The sequence below is a fragment of the Tursiops truncatus genome, chromosome 1, assembly GCF_011762595.2.
Source record: "Tursiops truncatus isolate mTurTru1 chromosome 1, mTurTru1.mat.Y, whole genome shotgun sequence".
NCBI lineage: Eukaryota > Metazoa > Chordata > Mammalia > Artiodactyla > Delphinidae > Tursiops > Tursiops truncatus.
In genome coordinates, this window is record NC_047034.1 from 131,886,086 (window position 1) to 131,898,638 (window position 12,553).

At 36.7% G+C, this 12,553-nt stretch overlaps 1 protein-coding gene across 7 annotated transcripts in view; it reads right to left on the reverse strand.

Annotated features, from left to right (window-relative positions):
- NFIA (nuclear factor I A) overlaps positions 1-12,553 on the reverse strand; it is a 401,445-nt gene that overhangs the window by 202,746 nt on the left and 186,146 nt on the right. For all 7 annotated transcript variants that reach the window (XM_073789111.1, XM_073789101.1, XM_073789092.1 and 4 more), the window contains exon 3: positions 4,884-4,949. In XM_073789111.1, coding sequence (XP_073645212.1) covers positions 4,884-4,949 — 66 coding nt within the window. The remainder of the gene's footprint in view (positions 1-4,883; positions 4,950-12,553) is intronic.

Consider the following 12,553-nt stretch of genomic DNA (forward strand, 5'->3'; position numbering starts at 1 on the left):
GAATTTTTACTTCTTTTATTTTTTTAACATCTTTATTGGAGTATAATTGCTTTACATTGTGTAAGTTTCTGCTGTATAACAAAGTGAATCAGCTATACGTATACATATATCCCCATATCCCCTCCCTTTTGCGTCTCCCTCCAACCCTCCATATCCAACCCCTCTAGGTGATCACAAAACACTGAGCTGGTCTCCCTGTGCTACGCGGATGCTTCCCACTAGCTATCTATTTTACATTTGGTAGTGTATATATGTCCATGCCATTCTCTCACTTTGTCCCAGCTTACCCTTCCCCCTCCCCACGTCCTCAAGTCCATTCTCTACTTCTGCGTCTTTATTCCTGTCCTGCCCCTACGTTCTTCAGAACCTTTATTTCTTTTTAGATTCCACATATACGTGTTAGCATACAGTATTTGTTTTTCTCTTTCTGACTTACTTCACTCTGTATGACAGACTCTAGGTCCATCCACCTCACTACAAATAACTCAATTTCATTTCTTTTTATGGTTGAGTAATATTCCATTGTATATATGTGCCACATCTTCTTTATCCATTCATCTGTTGATGGACACTTAGGTTGCTTCCATGTCCTGGCTATTGTAAACAATGCTGTGATGAACACTGTGGTACATGTCTCTTTTTGAATTATGGTTTTCTCAGGGTATATGCCCAGTAGTGGGATTGCTGGGTCATATGGTAGTTCTATTTCTAGTTTTTTAAAGAACCTCCATAATGTTCTCCATAGTGGCTGTATCAATTTACATTCCCACCAACAGTGCAAGAGGGTTCCATTTTCTCCACATCCTCTCCAGCATTTATTGTTTCTAGATTTTTTGATGATGGCCATTCTGACCGATGTGAGGTGATACCTCAATGTAGTTTTGATTTGCATTTCCCTAATGATTAGTGATGTTGAGCATCGTATCATGTGTTTGTTGGCAATCTGTATATCTTCTTTGGAGAAATGTCTATTTAGGTCTTCTGCCCATTTTTAGATTGGGTTGTTTGTTGGTACTGCATATCTTTGATCACACCTCCTTCTCATCTACTATGGCCATTAGTATAGCCCATAGCTTTGGTTTCCCAGCAGTATTAGTCATATCTGTATGTATGCCCATGTGTCATACACATACAACTGTACAACTTATATCCACACCCAAATTAGACTTCAACTTCTCCAGGGTTTCTTTTTTTTTCCTTAAACACTTCTTGGTAAATCAACAGTGAGCAAATACTCAAAAACTACTTGGGGATAATGACAGTATATTTATCTACTTATTAATTTTAATAAATCCTAGGTATCTGTCACGTTCAAGGCATATGGAATTGGTCATGAATCCTATCTTTCATCGGCTTATAGTTTTAATAAGCCAGATTCTATTTGGTTTGTGCCAAGGAAAAACTCAGACAAAATTAAAGACATCTAAGTGGAGTCTCCTCTGTCCAGAATAACTTTCTTGAGCATTATTCTGAAGGTTCTAGCAACTCTGAATCACTTTTGTAGCTCTCAACTCCTGGGAGGTACACAGAATGTGGAGAAGAGAACTAAACAGCGAAATAGATGTGCCACTGTGGCGAGTATGGACGGATTTAAGAGACTTAAGCCTGACATTTCAGAACACAGTAGGTATCTACAAAAGCTGTATCTAAAGAGTCTTGCTTTATTTCTGATGTTATCTCCCCTTCCACTCCAAGGCTCCCAGCTTTTGACCTCTTGAATATGTGTATCTCATTACAGATATGAGCTTTAACTGGAGAGTGGTGGTAGTTACCTTTCTTTGAGTCCTTACTACGAACTCGGCATTATGCTGTTTCACAGGCATATTCTCATTTGAATACTCATGAGGAAGGATCTTTTAGTGTTCCCATTTTACTGATAAGAATACTGAGGCTGGGGCAATACCTTATTCAGAGTTGCCCAGCCATTATTTAATCAGGCCTGTCTGACTCTAGAGGTGGAATTTTTAATCATTATATTATACCAATTTTGAGTTTCAGAGATTCTGATATTTTATCTCTGGACTTCAGATAATTCCTTCAAAATTCCCATCTAATACTGTAATTGGACAAAGATTTGTTTTCTTTTACAGTTGAGTCTTAAGGGAGTACAAGAAAAGAAAGCAAAAATTCCACAGAAAAAAAACAGACTAGTTGGGCAGGGAAGAAACAGCTGCATCCACTTTAGGTAAAGTTACATGGCCTAGTTTATGGTTTTGGATGAAACAGCATGTTACCATTTGTCTACTCATTTTCCATGGTTTACTAGGAAAATACCATTCGTTTCCCATTACCTTTCTCCTCAAGAGCTAGCATAAAAAGAATATTATTTCCCCTCGAATATATACATAAATAAGGAATAATGAGTTCCCACTTTGTTTGAAGACCAGGGTCTGTCACTTCTTCATCCACCAAGATTTCAAAAGTTCTTGAGTTTTGTTGATATACTTATGAGAGTTCTCTTCTTAAAAATAAAAATGAAACAAATAAACAAACAAACAAGAACTTTTCAGGAACTCATCTTCCATAACCTGGGGTAATGAAAACGAAAGAATACTCTTTATCAAAGCAACCCCAGAAAGTCATCTAATGCATGTAAATACCTAGTCCTGAAATCCTCATTTATTTTCCTTTAGGGATTATAGGACTTTAAGGAAGAGGAAATATTTCCTCCAATAACTTCATCTGAGATTGACAAAAGGCAGAAAGAGGAAACCGAAGAGGCTGATATTCCTCTAGTCTGAGCTCCAGTTGGAATTGTCTAAGATGAACCAACTTCAGCTTTTCTCTGAAATAAATAGAAATTTGAAACATAGCAATTTATTACTGTCTCTCCTGGATATTAATACTTTCTTTCTTTGAACTCACACGATCCTTCCCAAATGGTACCGGGAATCCTTGAGGTGGCACCAAGTGATCTGGGGTTAACAGTGAACTTGGCCAGTCTCTCTGTGCCTTTGGCCGAAAAATCCAGGCTCGATCCTCGCTTCTTTTTGGAATGGGAAACGCACAATATCGGTATTACAGCAGCTCCAGAAAGGCATGCCAGGCCTCTCATGCTCTCAATTTATATTTGCATGTGAACAGCTTGTCGGCCATTTTATGAAGACAGATGAATCGCAGGCCTGCGAGAGGGGCGGCCAGACCTAAGCACGTGAACCACACACCTCGGCAGCCCACCAGCTCTTAAAGGTGAAAGTAAAATGAATATCTCTGGACACAACTTCAGGCAGATTATATAGAGATATAATGTACGAAGAAAACAAAACTATAAGGCATCATCTATAAGTCAAGTGGGAAATAAAGAATGAAACTAATCTATAAATATCGCTCTTTAAAATGTCAACAAAAAATAAGATGTAGCTGTTTATGACACTAAAAACAAGCCTTCAGAGCTCTCTCGCGCGCTCTCTCTCTCTCTCTCTTTAATGCCTGCTGTGAAAAGATGACTTTGATAAGGAAAATACCACCAAAATACCAGGTTGAGGAGAGGAATAGTCAGATAGTGTATATTTAATATGGGAGCGCAACAATGTTATAGAGAATTTCCCAGGCTTGGGAAATGAAACGAATCCTGAGAAATCAGTGATAGGATATTCAGTGTGGTAAACTCAATCCTCCACCCCACAAAACTGACATAATTCAGTTTACCTATCTATTCCAAAAGATCAGATGGAGATCAAAACGGAAAAATAGATAGAACAACAAAAAGAAGAGAGTCAGGAGGAATGAGGTCATTCTAAGTAAGTGAAAAACAATGTATGGTAGAACTATACTGACTAGAAAAATAATACAAGGAATACTGAACAACAGCCAGCTTTTTTAGTGTAAAGTCTATGAAAGATACTATGGTAAGTATGTTATACACATTATCTTATTTAATTCTTCAACATGTCAATACAACTATTACCGTACCACTTCAAAGATGAGGAATAAATCAATACTCTGGGAGGGTAAATAACCTATTCAACATTACAAAGGCAGGAAGAAGTAGAGGCAGACTTTGAACACAGGTCTGACACCACAGCCTGAGCTTTTAGCCTCCGTGCCGTATTCCCCTCAAAGGTCCCTCAAGGTCAAGTTCCCATCAGAGTCTTCAGCTCTCTCACCAGGGAAGATCACTTTGGAATTTTATGAGATGATATCTATGAAAGTGTATAATACAACGTTTAGCATGTCATGGGTATCACGAGTTTACTTCTTGATTTTTGTTGAAACTGATGGCTTTACTCAATCTTAAATTCTAACCTATGACAACCTTTTTCGTCCTTGGAGTGCATATACCACACAGTTAGTATTTTAGTGGATACAATTATATTCATATATAAAGTGTGTATTCTAGGTTAGTCAGCTTTCTGCCACGGAAAGTTTATATATTTATGCAACTGATGAGTTTAATTCTGTCACGTATCCTTAGTGTTTTATTTTAGACAATTTGAAGTGAAAAATCCTTCAAAGGCAGAGATGATTTTCTTAAAGCAATTAGCAAAGGCTTTGAAAAGGCCTCAAAAATACTTGTCAGTCAATAAACTTAAATCACTAGTGAAGAAGATTGTGGGTCACTTGCCACCTTAAAAGGAACTGAAATGAAAAGGCGTTGGCGCCTCACTTACGCTGTAAAAGATCCTGATCTGGTAAATCAACACCGCCTCTCACAGTAATCAACTTTCTTGGGAACTAAGGTTCTTAGGAGTACCCTGATAGGGTTTGTGGCTGAGGGGAAGGGTTTGGGGAGGCTAGAGTGGCCCAGAAAACTCCTTGAGTCCTCAAGATGGTTCCTACCGTGGGCCGCCCATAGGGGCAGACCTCAAAAGCCTTGTACTTGGTTGGCTGCTGGCTACCATGGACTCTCAGAGCAGCAGTCAAGAGTCCCAAAGTAAACTTACCATTTTCTGGCTGGTCCTTAATGTCAGCGTCACTTGGCTGGCTGGGACTTTCAGATTGACTTGAATCTGAAAAACATAAAAATACAGCCAAAAATTACAGGGTCTGTGAAGGAAAGTGGATCAGAGGTGCCAGACTTTCTCAAAAGGTTCAGCATGGAAACTAGGAATGAGAACGTTACAGAAGTGACATGAGGATCGAAAAAAGAAGAGAGAAAAGACAGGGGGTGAAAAGCAGCAGAGGCCGCAGCCCGTGCCTTCAGAGATGACTCTCGGTTCTGTTGCCACCTCCAGTGGCGCTTGGCTTGCGCCAGATCATAACTTGAAACTCTTCAGAAACCATCCTCTTACAGAGACACCATTTCCAAACTGCTCTTCTCCATTATTTATACACTCGAGTCTGATAAAGACTTCATCCTTCATTACACACATCTGAAGCTTGATTCAGAACATAATAAAGTGTCAAAACATATTTTGAAGCTGGTATATAAAAGCAACCCAAACAACAGAAACAAGTTCTGTTGATATTTAGCTCTGTATTACAGCAACAGACTATGCAGACTAACACCATTAAATACTAGAATCCTAATATTCTAGTGCATTTACTTAAAATAACAGGATCACTCAAAGATATCTTTCTCCCCCACTTTATAAGTATTATTTTCCTCTCGTACTGCTGCATTTGGGAGATCCTAACAGGCCCTGTGAGCAAAAACAGGTTCCTGCACACCTTTATTGGATCCCATTTATTTTTTATTTTAAAAACACAATCATTTTCAAATGAAAAAATGTGATTCAATCAAATTAACTTCTAAATGAGATAATTTAAAATAAAGTAATATTTAATTTTAAGATGAGATAAAATTAAGTTAGATCAAAAAATTTCACAGAATTAGAAGTAGGAATACTTATGATACATTTTGGGGGGAAAGGAGAAAAAAGGCAAAATATGTCAAGGAGAGAGTTTTTTATGTAAAGCATTTTCTGAGACTTGAAACAATATATAACATTATCAAAAAACAAGCAAAAAAAAGTTTCAGAAAAATCTCTGTATCTGTGGAAAGCCTGGATCTGAACTTTACCTTGACTTCACAGGGTTAGAATGGGCTGCCTGAAATTTGACCACATTTCAGCAAGAAGTTCAATGCAAGATCCAAAAGGTCATGACACTTAACTGTGATTAAATTGAAAATATTAATTCTATTTCAACAGAGTTACAGTTTTAGCATTCTCTTTCTTGGAGATACTGCAAAAGGTAGCAGCACTACTAGTGACCCTAGGTCGAGAGAAGCGCTAAGTTATTACTTTAAGAAAGGCCCCCTGCTTTTAGGCAAATGAAGATTTTAATTATTGGGAAGTACTATTTTTTAAATGTCTATTTAAAAATTTTCAGATGCTCTTAACCTGGTAACTAGAGAAAAAATTCTAGATTGATTCAAAGGTTCAAATAGCAAATGATGTGAAAATTTGAATTTTTATTTGCTGGCAAAGTGATAGCTTTTATCATAATGTAACAATAGCCATAGTGAAGACACAAACAAAAAGCATTACAGGTCAGAAAACTTTAGACAAATTCTTCAAAATGAACCACAAAGTTAAATACAAAATCTGCACTGAAAATTGGAATACAATTTATATCGGATTACATTTGAAATTTTAACTCCATAAATTAACATTATTTTTATAGCAAATGATTTAAAAACACGGCAGGACTACCTTCTCTTTTTCTAAGGGAATATCCTGTAATTTCGTCATTAAAAATTACAAATTCAACATTCTTAGAAGTAATTCAGCATGTTTTAGGAGAAAGGCATACCTTCATTATTTTTGTACTAGAAAATTTTAAACCATTAATATCCACTATTAAAATTAAAGAAAATATCTAAGTTTGTCTTAGGGAAAGTTAAAATTCTTCCTGATCATGTCCCAGAATAGATACATAAAATTTTGCCAAATAGAACATTTTCTTTGGAATAAGACTGGCAAACCTAACTTTCTATATGATAGCTTAGCCAATATTCTTTTTCTTGATGTAATATCTTTACGATTAATCACTTTACAAAAAGAAAAATATTTTTTATCTCAATTAATTTAAATATACCCTAGCCAATTACTTTTCTGATATTTAACTATTAATACTAAGCTAAGGTAAAAAAATGAGTGATTCAAACAATTGTTTTAATAATCTAAAAGTGGACTCCTTTGTCCTTTTAAATTTTCTTTTACGTTTGTCACCCTATATTTATAGAAAGGTAGCATAATTATAGAAAACATGAACAGCAACAAAAGATGGCAATAGATACGTTCAAAGAAAGTTTAAAATTCCAAGCCACAGAAAAAGAAGCAAACAAACAGCAAATGACTGAGTGGCAGGAAAACAGCTCAGAGTTGGTCTGAAAGGGGCCGCAGCACTCTTGTGAAAGCTCAGATACAAACACTGGAGAAGGCATCTAGCCAAATTGAAAACGGAATTTAATTTCTCCACTTTTATTCAAAAGCTGGGGATACTGTTCTCCACCGGAGGACTGCATACTAAAATACACCATCTTGGTAATGGATAGGGAAGGCCAAAGATCTACAAGAAAAGTTAAATGATCTAAAGACTTAGGTAATTATTTTCTACCATGGGCTGTTGAATGCCGTTTCTATTTTGAACCAACAAGGAACAAAATTACCCAGTGCTGGTGCAATTCTATGCTGAGAACGCATGGATACTTTCTCTGGTATTGCAAAAGGTCACCAATGCTGTTAAGTATGGAGCCGACCAGATAACCAGAATTATAAATTAATTTCTACCCATACATAATTGATACAAATGAAAGATCTCTTTCTTAAGCATTTGCATTAAAACACTATCACAAAGGTTAGCAACTAATTTACTTTTCTGTTTTAAATACTTGGTAGAGACTTGTCAGAAGCCAAGGTAACTTTATGTCTTACTTTTGGGGACAATTATCACATGGTCTTTTGATTCCCACCACCTGAAATAATTAGAGGCCCCAGAAAAAAAAGAACCACCTGCATAGAATTGGGTGCCCTTCCTGTATCTGAGTCTCCCACAGCAGTGACTTCCTCTGGTTCCCTGGTTGAAAGCCAGAAAATTTGTATATTACAATGAAGAGAATATAATTTAAAATGTGTTTAAATGATGGAGTTGGAAATGCTATTGTGAGGAAGTATATTAGGATTATCAGTTTTTTTTCCATCTAGGGATTTGTTTTTTGTTTAAGGAACCTTAGACTTCAACCTAACCTAAAAGAAAAGCAATTTTTCTTCTGGTTTGTAAAAAATTTATGAGCAGAAATTTAAACCTAAAATTGACAGGGTTTTCATATAGGAGGCTGGATTGAGACCTCTTAATTGAACTGGCAGTCATCTACCTATGCATTTTTATGGCGCCTACAGCTATATTGCTGGAGTACTCAGACAAAGATATTTCACTATCAATATAATCACTAGGGAAAGGAATAAAATAAATCCTAATGCCTGCACACTAGCCTCTGCTTCCATAAGCATGTGCACTGCAGGAACAGAAACCTTGTACTGGATTTGCTACTTATGCATGGATCCAGTCCCCCTAACCTCATTTCTGCTCCCCTTCAACCTGGAACCTCAGAGAATACTCCTTTTGGTATGGTGAAGAGTGACAAAAGCATGTCAATATGGTAAAACTGGTCAGGCAAAAATATAGACATCGCTTCCACGTATTTTCTGTTCTCTAGGCGTGATGCAAAGATGGAATGTTGTTAAATCTTCCTTGTGCTCGACCCAGAATTAAACTTTTCCTCTCTGATTCCTCTTTTATTGGCCATACATCTCTTACAATGTGACTTACATTATGTTGCACTAAGGTACTCTTCAATGATCTCCTATGAGAATTTGAGCTCCATAAGAAAAGAATTCCTTTCTTCCTCTAGTCTTACCCCCTAGTACCTTCCAAGGGTACCTGGTCCAGCTAAGGATTTGTTAACCGCTGAACTAAAGAGATGAATTTTCACTTGTTGTTCAGCTTTCTAATGCTGAACCACTGCCAGTGACTGAAAATATACTAAATTCACACCTAAAAGCAGATTGGGACTTATGAAATGAAAAAGGAGGGTAGAAAAGGTCTTTATTTCTGCTTCATATCTCCCTTCGTGGGACCTGGCAAGGAAGAGAGAGACACATCCCTCTGGCTCGTGAGCAGGAAATCTTGCACAGCGTTTAGAAGTTGCAGACAATCACCTCCTCTGATCCCCTGGCCGACACACCCACAAGAGGCTCCTTAGAATAGTAAGAGCTGAGAGTGGTGTCTGACACATAAAAGGCCCCCCAGAAATGTGTGCAGGCTAAAATGATGGATGGCAGAAATATTTCACACATTCAAAAAAACACAAAGATAAGAGAAAGCTGCCATATTCTGATGCCCGAAGAGGGACTCAAAATCCTAACAACTGCTGTTGTGAACAGCTGATAAAAGAAGAGCAGCCACGCAGTGGTGGGGAACCCTTCCCACCCCGAAACAAACCAATGTAATTCCTATTCAGTCAACATGATATCAACAAAAGTCTATGGACCATGAAAGTACAAATTCAGGTTCCAGGGGAAAAATAATTTCACCTAAGTTCAACCTCCCTACATGCATACTGATTTGGTTAAGGATGAAGCTTGAAAAGTCTTTGTTAGAATTTTGTGTCCAGTTTTAAATCTCCCAAATTAAAAGGTGATACGAAGAAATCAGAAGGCATCCAGAAACAAAGACGAGTTAGTCAAGTGAAAGAAAGTGAAAATGCCGCCAAAAAGAGATGAAGTTGTTCTTCATAGTGTGAAAAAGAAAAGGCAAAGTTAGGAATGAATACTTTCCTGCAAATAAATGAAGCGTCAGGAACATTCCTGAGGTAAAAGACAATAAGGAATAGGGTGATTATACTCTGAATATAATAAATACCCCCTAGGATTGTAGCACTTAAAGATTTTTAAAATTTAGGTAGATTCTTTTTTTTCTTACAGAGGTTTGGGAAGATGAGTAGTTTGCGAAAGGGTCAAGCCAAAGAATCCAAGATTCATTTTTCTACATCCATGATGTTATAGAAATCTACTTCTGATTAGTAGTATAAGGCTTAGAATTACTCTATTTTGATCATTCAGTACCGTAAGATGTTTATTACAGTAAGGAAATCTAGAAAAATGGCTATAATAGTCACATTTTGCTTATTAGTCTCTCTCATAGCTGTAGTTATAAAAGAAATATTATTGTAGTACTTTATAAACTTTAGGAACATTGTCTATTTTTTCCAGTATCACCATGACCTTAAAGACTGAGGTGTGAGGAAATATTTTAAAAACCTTTGAGGTGTAGAATGTCCCTTCACAGGTGCACATATGTATATACAATCTGGGGCTTACGAGTAAAACTGATGAATACAATACCATCCACTACATATAACAGTATCCATCATGGTCTGGCAAAGAACAAACAGAATTTTGTAATACTATCATTAAATCTGGACCACCAAAAATCTTCAGTTATCATCAGCATTTTCAGAGAATGGATAAATCCTTTAAGCTCAGTAAACAATCAAACCAATATTTAATGGTAATGAATGCATATGACTGTGGCCTACTTAATGAAAAACAAATACACAATAACCTGGTTTTTAAAACAAATTATGAGGTGAGTCACACCATAAAAGTTTTCTTATCTTTGAAAATGGAAACACTCCATGGTTCCTTAAATGGGAAGTCTTATCTTTACTGTATTTAAAATACAAAATTTGATCTGTGTAACTTTCCCAGTAAGCTAGAATTGCGTGTGTCATGATAACCGCAGTAATCAAGGTATGCACAGCAAATCCTTCTTCACCAGAAGGGAGGTGGGGAGATGGGGCAGAAGGAAAACCCTAATTCCAAAAGGACCAGGCTAGTTTGTACACGTTGGCCCTTGAATCCTCTAATCCGAATCCGAGCGGGAAGGCTGTGTTCACGCAGCAGAGACTTGGAAGGGCTCCACTAGACCACCCCGGGGGCTGCCAGCTGCTCGGGAGATCCACCCCTTAGCCACTCCCGGGTATGGCATTTTCGGGGTCGGAACTTAAAAGCATTATATAATCTAGATGACTACCATTTTCTTTCTTAAAACTTTTTTTTTACATGCCTTTCGGAAGAAGAATTTGTGAAATATTAAATTTGCAGGAATTAGATTTTTTGGCATTAATGCTGGTATTCAAGGCCCATCTGTTTAGTCAGGGCTGTTTCTGATGATGAGACTGTTTAGGTTGAAGAGTGATTCAACTGTCTTATCACCTACTCATAAACGTGTTATTTGGCTACATGCACAGGGAGGTTGTGGAATGATACACAGTTTTAACACGTTGAGAAAAAAGTAAAATGGTCTCACCATTGTTGTGTTATGACACTGAGGGGGAATCATTTCTAAGCTTTGAAAATTACAAATTCAGTCACTCTGAAAGTAAAGACCAAATGACTCAATCTTTAAACCTTCAGTCTTCGCATGAGGCTGATTTCCAGTCATCATCGGGTTTTTCAGCAAAGTTATAAGTGAAGTCAATGGCAAGAATGTGGTGATTATAAAAGATATGTAAGCACGATACTCTGAATAAATTTATAATTTCTCGTATTTTCTTTGACAAGGGTCTCTGACTAAAATAAACTAAAACTGACATAACCACTTTGAATTTTGTTTTTCTCATAACAGGGGCTGTGTTAACACGTGATGGTGATCTGTTGATCAATTCAGAACTCACATTAGTGAGTCAACCTGGTTACCTACCCACTCATGAGTAAACAAAGACCTGCCTAAAAAGCCATGAGTATAACATTATTGCATATCAGAATTGTGCTCAATTTCCCCTTTTGAGTCACTTTTTTCACAAACAAAATTAATTATAACAGTAAGTCCTTGGGGTTCTTAGAAGAAAATATACTTGAAGATGACTTATGTAGTCAATCTATACAACTGGAAGTAGAAAAACTCCCTGTATACTTTCATACTATAAAAACAAATGTGTCAAATGAAAATGATGCATAATTTAGTTATAGTCTATACACATTATTTTCATGTGTCTGGATATCTGTAAAAAATTTCATTAAAATAATAAAATGATCTCTGTTGAGGATAATCATGGCTATTTAAGTTCAGTTAGTATTCTAAGGATTAACTTTTTTTGCATTCATATTTCACTATTGAAAGAAGTATGAAAAGGTACAAAGATGGAATCCTAAAAAAATCTGAGCTATATAATTTAACTCTGGATCTCGTATTTTTTTCACCTGTAAAATGGGAACACTAATGACTATTTTGCCTAATTTAATAGAGTTGTTGTGTGGATCAAATAAAATAATGCAAGAAGACCTGATTTTGAAACTGTAAGGTCCCCCAAAAAGAAATGTACTTTTACCTCTGCAATATAAATCTTCCCATCCATATACATTTTTTGTTTCTTTTAAAAAAATCAACCCCAGCCCACACATGACATGATTCTGGTAGAAAACATCAGCATCACAGCCCTGGTTTTAAAGTAAAGGTTCTTAATTCCTATATACTGGAAAGAGATTATCTCTGATAATGGAAATTTAAATCTCAGCTTGCCGTTGTTTATTCCAGACAGACATTTGTGTGTTAAGTCTGTTTATCAGGCAACACTTTGTCTAAGCCAGGAAGTAGTCAGTCTTTG